This window comes from Anomalospiza imberbis, chromosome 2 (assembly GCF_031753505.1).
Source record: "Anomalospiza imberbis isolate Cuckoo-Finch-1a 21T00152 chromosome 2, ASM3175350v1, whole genome shotgun sequence".
NCBI lineage: Eukaryota > Metazoa > Chordata > Aves > Passeriformes > Viduidae > Anomalospiza > Anomalospiza imberbis.
Window position 1 is genome coordinate 3,636,191 of NC_089682.1, and position 17,377 is coordinate 3,653,567.

Consider the following 17,377-nt stretch of genomic DNA (forward strand, 5'->3'; position numbering starts at 1 on the left):
CTTCACTCTTGAGCACCACAGCTAGTTTTCCCTCACTCCTAAAAAAAAAAAAAAAAAAAAAAAAAATCAGGAAAAAATATCTTAAAAGTTTGCAGCTAGATGCTGATTCAATTATCCTTAAATTGATACATAACTCCCCCTTTTGTCTCTGGCTCACAGAGTGCCAACACACGCAGGAATAAAACCGCAGAAAATTGTGAGGAGGACGGACACAATTCCTAAAATAGAACCAAACACACGGGCACAAAACAAAAACCAAGCCAAACCTATTTTTCCTTTGACTCTCTGAGTTAATGATGTGACATTTTGGAAATGAGCCGTGCAGAGGGGACACAGAATTAAAGAGGAACTTGGACTGGAGGGGAAAGTTTCAGCTCTCTGCTCTGACCTGCTGGGCTTGCTCTGCGCTTTGGCCACTCCAGACCAGAGACTCCCCCAGACGAAGCTTTCACTCACACTGGGAATATTCATTCCCAAATATCGAATTGGCATTTTCCCTGCTGCCACTGTGCACCTCTGGAGGAGCCTGGCTCTCCCTTTGCTCCAATCTCCCGTTAAGGAGTTGAAATTAGCAATGAGATTCCCCATTAGCCTGCTTTTCTCCAAACTAATGAAACCCAGCTCCCCCAGCCCCTCCTCATACATCATCCAGCCCACTAAGCACAAACCACTTCTAATTAAGTCTATTTCTATACTAACAATAAGTAAAATTTAATGAATTTAAATACTCTTACATAAGAAGAACTGCTCTAAAAATAAGACCTTTCAATAGAGCAAAATATGGCCAGGTTAATAATTTTGTTCTGGGTCCCAGAATGTTAATTTAGCAAGAAATAAATAACTCCCAGCCTTTCATCTTATCTTTCTGACAGATGTTTCCCCTATAAAAAGGGTGTCATAATTGTTTTTGTCAGTGTTGTAATTAAAATTGCTATGCAGCTGACATACAGTTTTTAATGGTTTCCCCTAGGATTACAGCAGATGTTGCCTTATTAGATCAGGGCTCTCCTGGAGTAAGAAATGTCATTGGCATAATCAAAACACTTCTTTAAGCCTCTCAAAGTAGACTGTCACAATTTTCCCAGTAACATTTGACCCTGCTTTTCTAAGGAGAAAGTTTTCTGAGGAGTTTGAAAGAAACACTGAAAAAAAAAAATCCAGTTTTTGCTACAGCCAGAAATAGCTGGGAGATACAGGAGGGAGCCCTGACAACTGCACCAGCAAGGCCAAAGAAACTGTGGCTTTTTAATGGCAAAAATATTCACAGGCAAAGGTAGAGGATCAGCTGAAATCTGGTGAGCAGCTGAGAAACAGCAGTTAGTGGGCTCTTACTTTAAGAAAAGTTACAACCCTATGACACAAATGTTAATTTGAAATGGGACTTTAAATAAAGCAAGGTGTAAAGGCAAGCTTTGGATCCCTGGTGTTCACTGCAAACCCAGGGAAGTCAAGGGGGAAGCAAGAAGAAAGGATGGCTCCAATGGTCAGCCAGGCTGGGCAGCTGGGAAGGGCACATGGGTCCCTTGTCCGAAGGCACACAAAGTGTTTAATATCGTTATAAATCATTTGTAGGTGATTTGGCAAGAGAATCAGGCAAGTTAGGGGGTTCCAGCCTAAGAAAAGCCACCCAGGCCTGCCTGCCTGTCCACAAAATCTCTCAGGGGGAACTCACTTCAACAAAATAAATTCAGCAGGAAGTAACTTTACATTTTGGTGTCACTGAGCTCCTTGCAACTTTCCAAGGGCCACCAATTTTTTTTTTCTCCAGGGTGTGAGGAACGCCAACTCGGTTTCACAGGCTGCAGCGTCAGGATCTGCGATTCGCAGGCTGCAGCTTTTTCGCGTCGCATCCCGTTTTATATTAAGAACTCCCCAAAATAATTGCGGAAGGTGCGACATGACATAATCGCTGAAGTTCCACAGCACCAAGTGCTGCAGTTTACTTAGGAAAATCACAGAATCCGGTTGGAAAAGATTTTTTGAGAGCATCGAGTCCAACTTTTGACAGTGCACCAAACCATGGCACCGAGTGCCACGTCCGAATGCTCCTTGAACACTTCCAGGGATGGTGACTCCACCATCTCCCTGGGCAGTTCTAATGCCTTAATCAGCCTTTCTGTGAAGAAATTCATCCTAATGCCCAAAGAGACTATTTCCATTTATAATTTTAGGGGTTAACTCTCCTAATCTCACCCATCTCGACGAGAGGCATTACTTAAAAAAACAAGCATGGAAAAAGTCCAGCATGAAAGCATGAACTATCTCACGCATAACCGGCGGGGAGCGGAGGGGAAGAAGAGGAAACAAAATTAAAAAAAAAAAAAAAAAAACAACATCCATCTCTCGGAACGACATAAAGCAGCTTTTTTTTTTTGTTTTTGTTTTTGTTTTTTTTTGTTTTTCCCTCCCCGAGCCGCGCTTGGCATCCCCGGCGCTGGCGGAGCGCGGCTGTGCCGGTACCAGCGACAACAAGCGGAGGGGCCGGGCTTGCGGGAGGCGGGTCCGGCCGCCTCCCCCCGCCCGCTGAAGAGCGCCTGCGAGGGCGGGCGGGCGGCACAGCGCGGAGCGGAGCCCGGAGGCAGCGGGACCGGCGCGGAACCGGCGCGGAACCAGCGCAGCATCACCGCGGCATCACCGCGGCATCACCGCGGGCCGCCCGCACCCGCGGCCCGGCCGGCAGCGCCCACGCACCGCGGGCACCAGCCTGCCTTCCCCGCCGCATCCCGCCCCTTCTGTGCCCCCCTGCTTTGGCCGGGACTCTCCGCCGGGATCAGCGCTGTTGTTGTTGGCCGGCGCGGCCGCATCGAGGATATTTTGGCTCGCCGAGAGGCAGCGGCGCCTCGATCCCTTGGACGCCGCGTGTGGGGCCGGCGCCGCCGCCGGGGAGGGAGCGCAGGAGCGCCGGCATCGGGGCCAGGTGAGGCGGGGAACGGAGCGGGGAGAAAGGGGAAAAGGGCTCCTCGGTGCTCCGGGAGCCCTCCTCGCTGGTGCTTGCCTCCTCGCTGCTGCGCCCCGACCCGTGGGCGCCGCGGATTCTCCTCGGGGGTGGCGCCGGGCCCCGGGCCCCCCGATCGGCCTCCCCCGGGGGCCATGAGGGGCTGAGGAGGGCGGCCAGGGGCTCATCCCCCGGGGGATGCCGCGGCCCCGGCAGGAAGGGGTTAATGGGCAGCGCGCTCTGGATTTGGTTAGGACTTTAAAGGGACAAAAAAAAAAAAAAAAAAAAAAAAAAAAAGAAAAGTTGGGCTGTGTGATCTGCCCACCGAAGTTTTTTATACGTGGGCGAAGCGTGTGTCATGAGCGTGAGAAGCCGGGCTGGCTCCCGGCGGAGCTCGGGGGCTGCATGGGGCACTCCGTTCTCTCCTACTCCCTTCCCAAGGAGGCTGCTTTTTCCCTTGAAAAAAATTGCCACTTAAACAGCAACCAGGCATCATATCCCCCTGGCCGCTCTCTTCCCTAAAAAAAAACTACCCCCAAAAAACCGAGGAGGGAGAACACTGGAGGGACATCAGACCCATCGGGGACACCAGCGCGCTTCCCTTTCTCCGCGTGGATGCTGCCCAGCTGTGCCCAGCTGTGGGCAGGCACCTGGCTGCTGCTGAAAAGAAGGCGCTCAGAATTCAGGAGAATTAGTTAATAAGTGCCTGATCCTGTTGACCCTGTTCTGGTTCACCCACTCAGCTATGCGGGGGTGTTGAGGAAGGTGTCCTGCCAGTTAAACCAATTATAGCTGGCAAGTCGCAGTCATCAGCATTAGTGGAGGAGTTGGAGGTGAGGCCCAGTCACGCCGTGTTGGGCCGTAGTGGCTTTTCTGAACTTAAAAGAGCAGCTTTCGAAGTCCGGCAGAAAGCCACGTTTTAACCCTCTGTGCCAGTCCGCGTTGCCTTTCCAGCTCTGTTTTGTCTGCAAGGGTTTTGTATCTCCGGGCTGGAAATCTGTGCTGCGGATGGGGAGGGAGCTGATGTGGTATGAGCAGAGGATATAGAAATTCCTCTCCTTGAGATATTGGGCTGGAGGAAGAAAGCTGGAGTGTTGCAAGACATGCTGAGGATCTCCATGTGTTTTTCAGAGCTCGGTGTCTCATTTTTCCCAAAGCTTTCCTTCGGAACAAGCCCAGCATGGAGAAACAGGGGCTTGGGTTAATGAGCAATGCCGTGTAATCAACACTTGGTATAAACCTTTTGTCTTAGGGCCCTAAACGTCTCTAAAGAAACAAAACAAAACAAAAAAAAGACAGGAAGAAGAGACTCCCAGCCCTTTTAGTGGATGGGGAAGCGCCTAACAGGATTTGTGGAGAGGTCAGAATTGCACACAAATGCCAGGAATCTTATTTGTACTCCTAACCAGGTATCAGACCTCAACTTACAGAATATACATAAAATATTTTCACAAATACTCTAATCCCCAAGCCAGTTATCCCAGGCCACCGGAGCAGAATTCAATGGCAAAACAAAGGGAGTTGGAAATTGCCATATACTTTTTAAAAAGCCCAGCTAAATGCAAGGATAAACAGTTTAAACTGTGGCAAATTTAATGAACAGATTAGGATGCTTGCTGAGTGAGACTCATGCTGTGTGAAATTCTTTGCTGCTCAATGAGATGTGTAATTTAGATCAAATATTTGTACGTGCTGTTTGAGGTAAAAAACATTCAGTAGATTGCACCTTTTGAGTAACATTAATGAATATTCTTTTCAGTGTCAGTTGATTTATTTTGTTTCAATTATAAGGCCCAGTCAAGTTGAAATAGGCCTTTCATGTTAAGAACTCTTGCTATTTTCTTTTTTTTAGTTTTATTTTTAAGTGATCAGTGATTTAAGAGGATGAAAGGGTTCTTTGTCTTTGGCTGTTGGGTGTTTTTATTTTCCTCTCTGTTTGTATGGACGGCTTTTGAATGTGTTGCCATTTTCAACAAGCTGAGCTTATTTTATTAAGATCCTAATTTACGCTTTTTTTCTGAATTTTAAAGTGATTTTTTTTTTCCTTGTGTTAATGTGGTGAGTGATTGATTTGGCTTGTAATAAGTGATCACAGTTTTGGTAGTGTCCTCTGTGGCTATTTAAGTACAAGTGCATGTTTTCAGGCAGTTGCTGTGGGGCAAGGGAATTCAGCCCAATGCTGTGAAAAAAGGGAAGGAAAATTAAGAGTGCAGCTTGATAAGGTATCGTTCACTGACACCTGAATTGCAGCATCACGATAAACCTGAACAATAGCCATAAAACTGGCTTTATTCCTTATGTTTGATCTTTCCCATTGGATATGAATCTTATCAATCTTCTCCTTAAGTGATATATAGGAGAAAAGTCACACAGGCCTCACACAACTCTGTTCCTGGTAATAAAGGCAATATGATAAAGGTTTGACTTCAGTGACATGAACATATTGATAATGGTCCCTTTATCAGCCCTTTAAAAAGGGTATTTTACTGCATAAACCCCTTTTCAATTAAAACTAAAGCTCTCTAAAGCTTTATAAATGCGTTAATCCTGTGTTTAGAAAATGTACAAGATAATGTGGTTTGGAGTAGAAGTAGTCAAGGCAGGAGGTTGGGAGCACTGGGAATTGGCTTCTCTGATTATTCATGAAGGGGTGACCGCAAGAGGTGAAGCTGTATCACTCTGTCACTCCTCTTCCTCTGAAAGCCAAAGTCTGAAGTGAATCATGGCCTGTGAGAGGGCACAGAGTAAGCAAAAATAACACAAAACTGATTACCTAAGATAATGGGTGAAAAGTTGGAAAATACTCCAAAGAGACACGTACTCGGTGGGCAAGGGGTTTCTGTGGGCTTTGCAGGTAAACACAAATTCTGCGAAAGCTCTCCCAGCTGAAGAGCAGGGTGGGAGCTGCCCTGTGTGGTTGGGATGTTGGGAAAGCTTTGCCTGTATCTCATTGCCAGAGCTGCTCCATGCCCTGAGCCAGAGCAGTCAGGTACATCTGGTAACATCTGCTTCCTCCTCCTTTGGCTGTGGTGTTAATGGGAACCTCTCCTTTTTCAGATGAGTGACTTTGGGGTCAGGAACATGGATCAAGTAGCTCCCGTGTCCAACATGTACAGAGGAATGCTTAAGGTGAGTACCCTGGAGCTGTCACCTCCCAAGCCCAGCTGGGGCAGCTCCCAGCCAGTGCTTCTGTTGTGTTCCTGCAGTGCTAGAACAGGAATTGGACAAGCCAAGTGAGCAGAGGTTTGATTGCTCCCCTCTAATCTTCTGCCAGAGTATTCCCACTGAGTTCCACGGAGATGTGAAAAGCAGGACTGAAATAAGAAGGTGCAAATCTTGCGCCCTCAACCCTCTCCCCCAACAAGGCTCCCTCTCTCCATTACCTAAATCCTAAGAATTTAAAAGAGGTAGACAAGAACTGAGCTCAAATTTGCTGGTGTTGGTGGAACTTCTGCCAAAATAAAGCTTAAAGGATGGGCAGCAGGAGAGGGTTTGTGTCTTTAATTTGATGAGACTGGCAGAGGCCTGTCCTGATAGGACTGGTCAGGTTTGGTACCTTCCTGAGCCTTGTTTGGATTAAAAGTTGGTTGTTCACTTACAACTGTTATTAATGGGAGCCAAATACACTGTAATAACTCCAAAAATCATTACATTTATTTTATCTTTAGGCAGACCATGTCTGTCACCTTGTTCTGAAAGGAATTCACAAACTGAAGTCAGCAGACTACAAAGGCTCAGTCTTAAAGGGCTCCCCCCCTCCCCATTCATGCAAGTTGCTTTTTAATCCCAGAATCAATTTTTTACACAGCATTGATTAATGTAAACCAAGTAAAGGATAGGGAGAGCCTTTCTGCTCTCATTAGCTTTGAGGAATGGCCATGCTTTGAGGAATCAGTGAGGCTCTGGGGATGCTGACTGCTCTAGTGCTCTATGTCCCCTCTTAACCTTTTTTACTCTTCAAAAGAAAATCCAGGAGATCCCCAGCATAACATCTGTGTGCTCCTAACACAGTGGTTGTTCTAAGCAGCTATTCAGTGTTCAGTTGTCATAGAATTAAGTCAGAGATTTGTGTTATGCTATGCTGTAGCTGTTCACATTTCATTTTATTTTGTTCTGCAATAATTACATGTATTGAAAAGCCATACAAAGTAGTTGTGGAACTGATAGGACGAGCAGAATTCATTCTGCATTGTGTTTGTCCTCTTTTACTGCTATTAAATGAAGAACATGCTTGCACATTAATTTTCTCCCTTTTGAAATATGAAACTAGCACGGTATGGATTTTACTCATTCACATGCCACAGCATTTTTTCCAATGACTCAGGAGAAGGGTCAGCCATTTACACAAAATGCAGGAGTTTCCAGATTGTGTTGAAAGAACTTGCCATTTCTTTTAGGTGCTGGAGATGAGTCAGAGCTTTTATCTAGTAATGTATAAAGAATCTTTTACCAGCAGATTTGGCAACTGTTATTAACTTGTTTTATTCACAAATGAGCCTTTCCAAGGGCTGGCTTTGACTTGGGGAGTACCTGAAACAGAGGTCCACAATTTGTCCCTGCTGGCCAGGAGATTTTTATGTGAAATGTTAGGGAATGTGAGGGAAAATTAATCCTAATTTGCTGTTCCAGGAACATAGTTTAGGTTGCTTTTTGCATTGCACGTGAATACTGGCCTGAAAACTCCTTGCCTTGTCCGCAGCTAAATCCACTCCTTTGGCACAAGCTGGCAAATCAGTGTTTGCCTAAACTAAATATAACATTTGCAAGTTGCCTTTGTCTCTAGCTGCTTGAAGGGGCAGGAGCTGCCATGAGCCAGCTGCAGCTTTCCAGAGCAGTGTTCTATCCTCAGGTGCCTTGAGAAAAATATCAGTGGCAACTTTTATCCGTCTTTGCCTCAAGATATTGCAGATATGGTTTCCCTGTGACTAACAAGCAAGTTTCATAAGTTGTTTTTGAAGTTATTTCCTCCTCTGCTCACGTTCCTCCTGCCCCCCAAAGACTAAAGTGGTTGGGGGGAATTTAGCAATTTCATACTAGTATTTCTGGCATACAGAGCTGGCTCAAGTCAAGTTTGAAAGGAGTTAGGTTTTCAAAATATAGCAATACTTCTTGAATGTCAGTATATCAGCAGAATCCACTTTTATCTGGAACATTTTTATCAGTCTTGTTTATCCCTTGCTGTAAAATGAAAGTAGAAATGTTTCACTGAGCATCTGAGCACTTGAAAGACTTCAAAATGTGGTTGCTGGCAAATCCAGTAAGGCAGAAGTGTAAAAGGTGCTGTAACATCCTTCCTCAAGTCCTGTAAAGCTGGCTGTGTAGCTTCAAGTGATGTGGTTCAGATGAGTTTTATCCTTTAGAAGAAAAAAACAAATTCATAAATCTACTGTAGGTTTTGCACTGGCAGTTTTCCCATAATTTACTGATCTGCCATCAAATCCTCATCAAGTGGATAATCAATTTAAAGGGTTAAGGAAATGAGGATTTCTTTAAAATGTACCTGGCAATAAATATGTATTTATACACACAGTCTCTATTGTTAAAAGCCTCAATTACAGGAAAAAACTAAGAATATCTTGATTTGGCTTTACTGTAAGCTGCAGAACATCCCCCACCTCGAGGGCCCTTATCAGTGGGTTTTATTCACTCAGCAGAAGCTGTGCCCTCGTTGTGGTTATATTTCAAAGCTGGCTCATTCAAGATAGTGGTTGTGTATGATCTCCAGATCTAGGAAACCAAACCCAGACACTTCCTAGCAGAGGAGTTCACAGCTCTCCAGCAAAATGCTTACGTGGTTCTGTGTTTATTCTGTTCCTTTGCAGCGTCAGCCAGCGTTTGACACCTTTGATAGCTCAAACTCGCTTTTTGCTGGATATTTTTGCTCACTCAGTGAAGACCAAACACTTCAGGAAGTGCCAACAGGATTTGACTCCACTTCTTATGGTAAATCTTCATTTTGCTCCTTAGTCCAGTCAGCAGAGCAGAAATTTTTGGGGTCTGACTAACATTTCCTGGGTGTGCAACGTGGATTTCCCTAAAAAGATGTGGTTTAATACATGGACTTCTGTGGACATGCTTAGTTTTATTCATGTGAGTTTCTTTGTGGATGGTTGTTGTTTTCTGTACTGAAAAGAAATAGGAACTGGGATGCAGCAGCCTAATAGACTGATTTTTCATGGAAGAAGCCTTAGTAGGAGCTTAAGCAGAGCTAAGACTTAAAAAATCTTTAAAAAGAGAGTTTTACGTATTTAAATTTGCAACATCTCAACCATAATTAGAGTGCAAATATTCTGAAAGCTTTTTTGATTCTCTGGTGTTAAATCTCAGAAAGTTTTATTCCGTACTTGAAAAAAACAAAGTGGGGATGTTTTAAGATTTTTATTTTATTTGTGTGTGTGTAGGTCTGTATCCCACCAAGAGTGCCCTACATCAAAATGTAGGTATTTTACCCGATGCTGCTTTTATCTCCCCTTAGGGAAAGGAAAAAAAAACCTCAAGCCCTCAAACCCAGAAAACCACAGGTCCTTTGTTCTAGTGTGATTCTAATCAGTCACCTGCTCTGGTCAGCAAAGCAAGTCCTTGCAGATATTAGGAAGGGTGTGGTAAAAGCAGAAGTTAAGCACAAGTGCAGCCTGTAGATAGTCTGGGAGAGCAAGAAGAGCTGCCCAGCTCTGAACTGAATTGGAATCTGCCAGGAGCAGCTAGGACAGTGGAAGGTGTCCCTGCCCATGGCAGGAGGTGGCACTGGATGGGCTTTAAGGTCCCTTCCAGCACAAATGATTCTGTGACATCATTCTGTGATAAAATGAGGCATCTTCTGGTAAAAATTGACCAATAAGAAAAGCTGAGTGGGAGCTGAATTTATCCTTAAAATAGAATCTTCTTGTAAATGTGAAAGTCAGAGAAGTAGATCAGTGATTTTTACTGACATATAATGGTGCCAGCTTTGTGGTTTGGTGCATTATTCACCCCCAGCTTGTTACCAGTCACACTTGTTTGGTCCAGATGATGGAATAATCCATTGCACCATGTGCTTGGGTGATGAGATATGATAAGGTCTGAAATGCAGTGTTGAGTCGTGCAAGCTGGCTGTTCACAGCCCTGCTGTCAGTTAACTTAGCTCTCAAATTAAATAAAGATTGTCTAGAGTTGCAAAGAAGTCTCAGGGCAAATTATAGGTGATAAAAGAGGAATAAGCAGTCTCATTTCCCTTAAAAAATAATCAAGTTTTCCCTGCAACAAAGGCACTTTATGTAACTGCTGAGAATAAATAAGGATCTATGCATGGAAAGCTGCAAAGCTCTAATTAGTGATGCAATCTTATCAAATGAGTAGCACAGAGACTTTAGAGCATGGTGATCTCTGTTTTTAAAACACCAACTTTTTAGCATGGTTTTTTTTTTTTTTTAATTCTTCAAATAGCAAAACCCAGTCACTCCTTTCAATGCCCTGAAGTTAATGTGTCTTCTTCCTCCCCTCCACCCCTTTTCTTTTCTTGCAGAGTCCAACAACTGTGAATTGCCTCTGTTAACCCCGTGCAGCAAGGCTGTGATGAGTCAGGCCCTGAAAGATACTTTCAGTGGTTTCACAAAGGAACAGTGTCGGCTGGGTATCCCAAATAGTAAGTGTTTGCTATTTATAAGCTCTTTTTTTTTTTTTTTTTTTTTTAATGCTAAGGAGGAGGCTGAATAGCTGCTCTTTGAAAAGGAAAGAATGATGTCAGTAGGAAATACAAGAATGGATCCTATGTGGATTTGGCACAGCTTGCCTTGGAAAGGCCAGACTTGCTGCTGTTAAAAATGGGTGCATGGAGAGCTCATGCTTTGGCAGCATAAGAGAGTCAAGCAAGCTGAGGACATCTCTGGTTGCAAGTGAATGCAGAAGGAAAAGAGAGGACTGGGTTGTTTGGGTTTTTTTAATAAATTTGAGAATACATTCATTCTGAATTCATTCAGAACTCAGTAACTTGGCTAAACAATTTTTTTTTTAAATTCACTGCTTTCTAATGAAGATTATTTGATAAGGCCAGGAGTTATCTCTAAATGTTGGATCCTTCCTGTCTTGCAGATCCCTGGCTGTGGACTGAACAACAAGTTTGCCAGTGGCTTTCATGGGCTACCAATGAGTTCAGCTTGGCAAATGTGAACTTCCATCAGTTTCTTATGAGTGGCCAAGACTTGTGCAACCTGGGCAAGGAGCGTTTCCTGGAACTGGCACCTGACTTTGTGGGTGATATTCTGTGGGAACACCTGGAACAGATGATAAAAGGTAGTTAGAGAGCCAGAAAAAGCTTTTGGTTCAGGGCTTTCCTAAGAGAAACAGCAGTGGGACTCGATTTCAACACTGGTTTCACTATGAAGGGTTTTATTGCATATGAAAACTCAAGCTTTAAAACTTGCTTAATAAAAGCATTATCAGCACTGTTAGTACATCCTTGGTATGCAAAGCACAGATGCAGATGGCTGCAGACATTCTGTGTGCAGGCTGAGTGCATTTGTGGGCAGGTTTTATTTGGGAAGATCACTGGAATAAGGGAGATTGGGGTGCGACCACTGTAAATACCCCATAAATAAAACAGTTAACCCCATAAATACAAAGTTAACCAACAGTTGGACCTTAAAGCACATTGCAATTATTGTTGATTTTAAGTTTTATGGGAAAATTCAATTGGTGTGGTTTTCAAGCCTGTTAAAACCAACAGGTTTTAAAGCCTGTTGGAAGTCAGTTGGGTATTTTTGGTGTGATTTCTATCATGAGAGAGAATGCAATACAAATAGAGCATGATACTAAAATTTTTGTGAAGGGTAACCACAAAATATTCCCAAGAGTCAGAAGCTTTCCATGGCATATAGGTCGGATCTTTAAAGCTATAAACCCCAAATTTTCTCTTTTTCTCCTCTCCCCAGACAGCCAAGAGAAAACACAGGATCAATATGTGGAGAACTCTCACCTCACCTCAGTTCCTCACTGGGTCAATAATAATTCCTTGAGTAAGTATTTTTTAAAAATTCATAGTTTGCATCTCTCAGTTTATTCTAAGTGTGTCACAGATTCCAGGGTAGAAACAAAAAGCACCAGAATAGTTGCTGTGCTTGAGGAGAACATTTGACTTCAGCTGCTCCAGCCTTCTTTCCTTGTATTGTTCAGTTGTCACCTAATTTATATCGGAAATCGTTTGAAGAGCAAAGGCTTTGAGAAAATGAAATTTCCTCTTGCTATGCCAAGCCCTCCATCTGTGGAGCAGAATGACCACTCCCATCTCTAGCAAACTGAGGCAAAAACTGGGAAGCAGCAAGAATTCTGTTTAGGCCTTTTTAAAGTCTCTGGAAGTGTGCTAGAGCTGTTGGGAGTGTGTGGGATGCAGTGCTGGCTCCCTCAGATTGTTTGATTGATGTTGTGTTTTATTCTACCACAGTCAGGCTTCAACTCAGCCTGATTACACCACTTAATGAGGAGAGCCTTGCTCAAAACCACTTAAACTTCCCCAATTTTTTCTGTCATTTCCTTGAAGAATGAACAATGGGCATTTGTGGCTGGCAAGTTCGAGAAGGGGATTTGCAGAATCTGATTTGGTGTATTTAGTGTATTAGTTTGTTTAAGGGTCTCCAGGGAAAAAATCATCTAATTCTTTGGTTTCTTTTTTCAGCTGTTAATGTAGATCAGAATTCCTATGGAATGCAAATGCCTGGATACCCTAAGCCCCTCAGTTATCCCAAACCCAGTCTCCTGACTGACGTCTGTCAGACTTCCACGGCACCGAATCTCCTAAACCCAGAACAAGACTTCCCATTGTTCCCTAAAACCCAAGCAGATGCTGTTGGTGTGAACTACTGTGCAGTAAACCAGGATTTCCCAAGGAGCAATCTCAACTTGCTGATGGATAACTCTGGTGAGTCGTTATCTGCACGATAACCACGGGGCCAAGGCCATGTTCTGAATGCCTCTTCCTCCTTTACGTGATTTTAGATGGACAGGCTGGATTGAGGGGAAGGGAAAGAAGCCACCAAGACTTGCTATTTTATTTATTTCATTGTTTTATTTGATGAAGGCAAGCTGAGAGAGCATGAATCCAGCGACAGTGGCGCTGAGAGCTACGAGAGCTCGGATTCCATGCTGCAGTCCTGGAACAGCCAATCCTCCCTGGTGGATTTGCAGCGTGTGCCATCCTACGAGAGCTTTGAGGATGACTGCAGCCAGTCCCTGTGCCTGAGCAAACCTACCATGTCCTTCAAAGACTACATTCAAGAGCGGAGTGATCCTGTGGAGCAAGGGAAACCAGTTATACCAGCAGCCATCCTGGCTGGCTTTACTGGTGAGTGGTGAGGCAAAATGGTCACTCCTATGTTTTTATGTAACGTCAAGTGTTCCCTCCAGGTGTGTGCCATGGGAGGTAGAGACCACTAGTCACAAATAATTTCAATTTCATATGTTACTAAACAAAGTCTCAGGGATTATCCACCTACAGCAACAACAGGCAGGCACGTCAGAGCAAGTTAAAATCAAATGCGCTTTTTGGTCTGTTTGAAAAAGAGGGGAGCTTGGACAAAATCTCCCAGATTTGGAAATTCCCACAGGTGTTGTTAAGGCCTGTTAAGGCCTTGTTGCTGTAGTCCTTGTTGAAATTGTTTTTTTCCTGTAGGATCTTTGCCAAGCCAAAGACTTCAGGCCAAGCCCTGGAGCTCAAAATGCAGCTGTTTGGGAGGTGGGAGTGAGGGTTAAAGGATCCATGTGAGAGGAAAAGACATAACTTTTGTCAAATCCTTTGCTTCCATGAAAAACCTGACTTCATTTTCACATGGCTAATAGCAGATTTGTGCTATAGAGTAAAACCTTAGGCTTGTTTCTGATCTATAAAAAAGATAAATCAGATTAATTACCAGGTCTGTGATGCAAGTCTGGTCACATACGTTGGTTGTGGTTAGAGCTGGCAGAGGTATTAATTTGTGGTTTTTCTGTGTCTCCTCTTTCCCAACAGGCAGTGGCCCTATCCAGCTGTGGCAATTCCTTCTGGAGTTACTGACTGACAAGTCCTGTCAGTCATTCATTAGCTGGACAGGAGATGGATGGGAATTTAAACTTGCTGACCCAGATGAGGTATGTGGCTAATTGGGGTGAAAACAAAGATTTTGGGGTCTGATCTGACATCTGTGAGCCCAGTCTTGCATATAGATGTGTGTTTAGCTGCACATCAAATACGGTAGTGCTGCTTTTGAAGTATTGTGGGAACTTCATTCATTGAAAGTGATGCATTTTCATTTTCTGATACTGTTTCCAGTAGGAAAATTATTGTATTAAGAGATGGCATAAAAAGTCCAGTGAAACTTTTAGATTAAAAAAAAAAAAAAGAAAAAAGAGGGGAGAGGAATCATGACCTCCTAGGAACTTCATAGCATTGAACTTCCAGTAAAGAGTTGTCCCCTGCTGCCTGATAGCCAATCAATGGTAAAACTTTTTTTGAGAGAGCAGATTGTGCTAGAACTCTAGGAGTGTTTGTGCAAAACTCTCAGGCACAGGGTGGGATTGTTGGGGTGTCTGTGCAGGGACAGGAGTTGGGCTCGGATCTTTGTGGGTCCCTTCCAGCTCAGGGTATTCTGTGATTTGTGGGCTTGTCCTGTGCAGGGCCAGGAGCTGGACTGGTGGTGGAGTCACTGTCCCTGGGGGTGTTTAAGAAAAGACTGGATGTGGCACTCAGTGCCATGGTCTGGATGACAAGGTGGTGTTGGGTCATAGGCTGGGCTTGATCTCAAAGGGCTTTTCCAGCCGGGTTGGTTCTGTGATGCCTTCCAGCTCAGGATATTCTGCGTTTCTTGGGGTGGTGAAGTGCAGGGCCAGGAATTAGACTTTGGTCCCTGTGGGATGCTGCCAGGATATTCTATGATTTCTCCATAAACCTGACCTCCTTAAGCATGTTTTGACCCATCCCCTACAAACTGGTGTCTGTTGCAGTCAGGGTGGCTGTGACAAACTTCTCTGGTTCCCTGACTTCAGGGCAAGGGTGGTGAAAACGAGAAGGAGCGGGTTTGATGGAGTTGCCCAAAAGGAACTTTTAATAAAGGGTGAAAACAACAAACGTGGAGCACAGTATGAGAGGCAGGATCCCAGGACCTCAGATAAAGGGGAAGCAATGATATATACACTTGAGGGTAGAACATTCTAGAACTATAACCATAGAGGGGAAACCAGTAACCAATAGGGGAGCATAACTTTGATAACTTAGCATAACAACACCAAAGGCTTATGGGGGAACTCTCAATCTCACCCTAAGTTAAACAAATGATTCCCAGGGCTTGGAACTCAAGCCTGGGTCTTTTGGAATAAAATCCATCTGACTCTGGGTCACAGCTGGGCCAACTCCCACAGGTGACCTTTGCTGCCAGCCACCTTCTCCTGGAGCTGCTGTTGCGGTCTCTTGTGGGATCAGTCACCAACTCTTCTCTTGTGAGGTTGGGCCATCCAAAGCAAATAAAATGCTCTGACTGAGAAAAGGTTTTATTTAATCAGCCACTAAGAAGAAGATGAGTCGAACAAATTTTGAATGGATTTTTCTTTCTGGCAGGTGGCACGGCGGTGGGGGAGGAGGAAGAACAAGCCCAAGATGAACTACGAGAAGCTGAGCCGGGGCCTGCGCTACTACTACGACAAGAACATCATCCACAAGACGTCGGGCAAGCGCTACGTGTACCGCTTCGTGTGCGACCTGCACAACCTGCTGGGCTACACCCCCGAGGAGCTGCACGCCATGCTGGGCGTGCAGCCCGACACCGAGGACTGATCCCGGGCCCGGCTCGTGGATCTGGAGTCACCAGTGGGGACAATGCCCGGGAGCCATGGCAGCCAGGCCCGCCGCGCTCCGGGGGGAGGCAAAGCGGGACCTTCATCCATTTTGTGACCGCAGAGAGCTGGATGGGAGCGGCCGCGTGTGGTCGGTGGGGCTCTGGGGGAGCGGGCACAGCCCTGGCTCTGGCGTGGAGACACGGGGGTGCTCCAGGGGTCAGCATTTCAGCTGCCTGCCCTGCCCTATTAAGCGCTTTGACACTGCCCTGGAAGGATGGGTTGGCTGTGAAACCAAAGGTTGGCTGTGAGAAACCAGCGATGCAGCAGAGCTCTTGCTCTGGGATGTTTTTGAAATACCACCGTCCTCATGCAGTTTATTTAAAAACAAACACAAACTAATTTATTTTAAATGAACAGTAAGGAGACCGGTATTAGTTTTGTTTTAAAGCACGTTTTATTATTGTTATTATTATTGTTACTACTCCAGAAATGTGCTGCATAGGTACATAAACACTCTTGTGTCCAAAACCAAATGTAGCAACTGTTAACAAAAAAAAAAAACCCCACCCTTTAAAAGAAGGGAAGGAAAATCATACCATTTCAATATTCAGTTTGTATATACTCTGTGATTCCTCTGGAAACTGATGTTCCTATTTAACAGATACTGTATAGTGTAAATTAAACTAATTGTATGTGTGTTTTGAAATAGGATGAATGTAAACTTATGAAATGTGGGGTGGGGGGGGCAGTTCATGTTTGTCTAGGATATATAACCTTCTGCAAATATTTAATTGGCCTGAGAGACAGCAGAAGTTCTATGCTCAGTGTGCATGCATTGGGGGGGCAGGGGGGGAGGCCGGGCTCAGGATTTTGCCAAGGCTGAACTGGCAATTCTTTGTGCATTTTGGCATTTTTACAGGAAACTAATGTTGTATTCTGGGACATAAAAGGGCCTGTTTGTGGTTTCTTCTGTAACTGAAAAATAAAAATATTAATATGGGTAAAATTACCTTTTTTTCTTTATAAATGGCATATGTTTTTCAACTTCTATGCATGTACTTTAAAAAAAAAATTTATATACAAGCCTTATTTTTTCAGTTCACTTGTCTCTTCCTGCAGTTTATTCTGTATTATTAAAATACGAATTCTATTTTTGGAAATAACTGTGACTCCTTTTCGAAGATCAGGAGGGTTTTATGTAGCAGCTATTTTTACTGCAAAAAAAAAAAAGGAAAAAAAATCACTGGAAAAACGTACTTTGTAAGAAAGCTTTATTTTTTATCTGAGCTTGATGTACAGTTAAATGTGTTGTACAGTGTGAGAGGTTTAAAAATATGACACTTCATTAAAACCTCTTGCAAAGAAAATTTTGTGTGTGCTTTTCGATCTGGAAAGTTTCAGAGGAGTTCCTTCCTTGTTTGTTTGTTGGTTCAGTCCGTGTCCGTCCTGCTACCACCGCCCTCAAGAGCTGCAGGATGAAAAAAGTAACCCAAAAAGAAAATAATCAGCCAGGCTTAGGGCTTATTGGAAAAAATACTGCAAGATACTGCAAGAAATACTGCACAGGCTGGTCTGGAGCTGAGCTAGATGGATGCAACCACTCTCTCTGGATGGAAATTTGAGTTAACACCTTTGTGTTGTGCCTCCGAAAGAAAACTGGCAGTTCTG

General features: G+C 44.2%; 1 protein-coding gene across 1 annotated transcript; it reads left to right on the top strand.

The window, feature by feature from the left end:
• Window positions 1-5,908: 5,908 nt before the first annotated feature.
• On the top strand, window positions 5,909-17,076 carry ETS2 (ETS proto-oncogene 2, transcription factor). Its single transcript, XM_068179551.1, has 9 exons — window positions 5,909-6,064; window positions 8,758-8,878; window positions 10,437-10,556; window positions 11,003-11,203; window positions 11,842-11,925; window positions 12,582-12,824; window positions 12,984-13,247; window positions 13,911-14,029; window positions 15,492-17,076. The coding sequence occupies exons 1-9, from the start codon at window positions 5,993-5,995 to the stop codon at window positions 15,705-15,707; spliced, it is 1,440 nt and encodes a 479-aa protein (XP_068035652.1). The 5' UTR covers window positions 5,909-5,992; the 3' UTR covers window positions 15,708-17,076.
• Window positions 17,077-17,377: the final 301 nt, after the last annotated feature.

Excerpts from the sequence above, each read along its gene's own strand:
- ETS2 (XM_068179551.1), top strand. The coding sequence starts at position 5,993 with ATGAGTGACTTTGGGGTCAGGAACATGGATCAAGTAGCTCCCGTGTCC. Across the intron at positions 6,065-8,757 it reads TGTACAGAGGAATGCTTAAG|CGTCAGCCAGCGTTTGACAC; the intron begins GTGAGTACCCTG and ends GTTCCTTTGCAG. Across the intron at positions 13,248-13,910 it reads CATCCTGGCTGGCTTTACTG|GCAGTGGCCCTATCCAGCTG; the intron begins GTGAGTGGTGAG and ends CTTTCCCAACAG.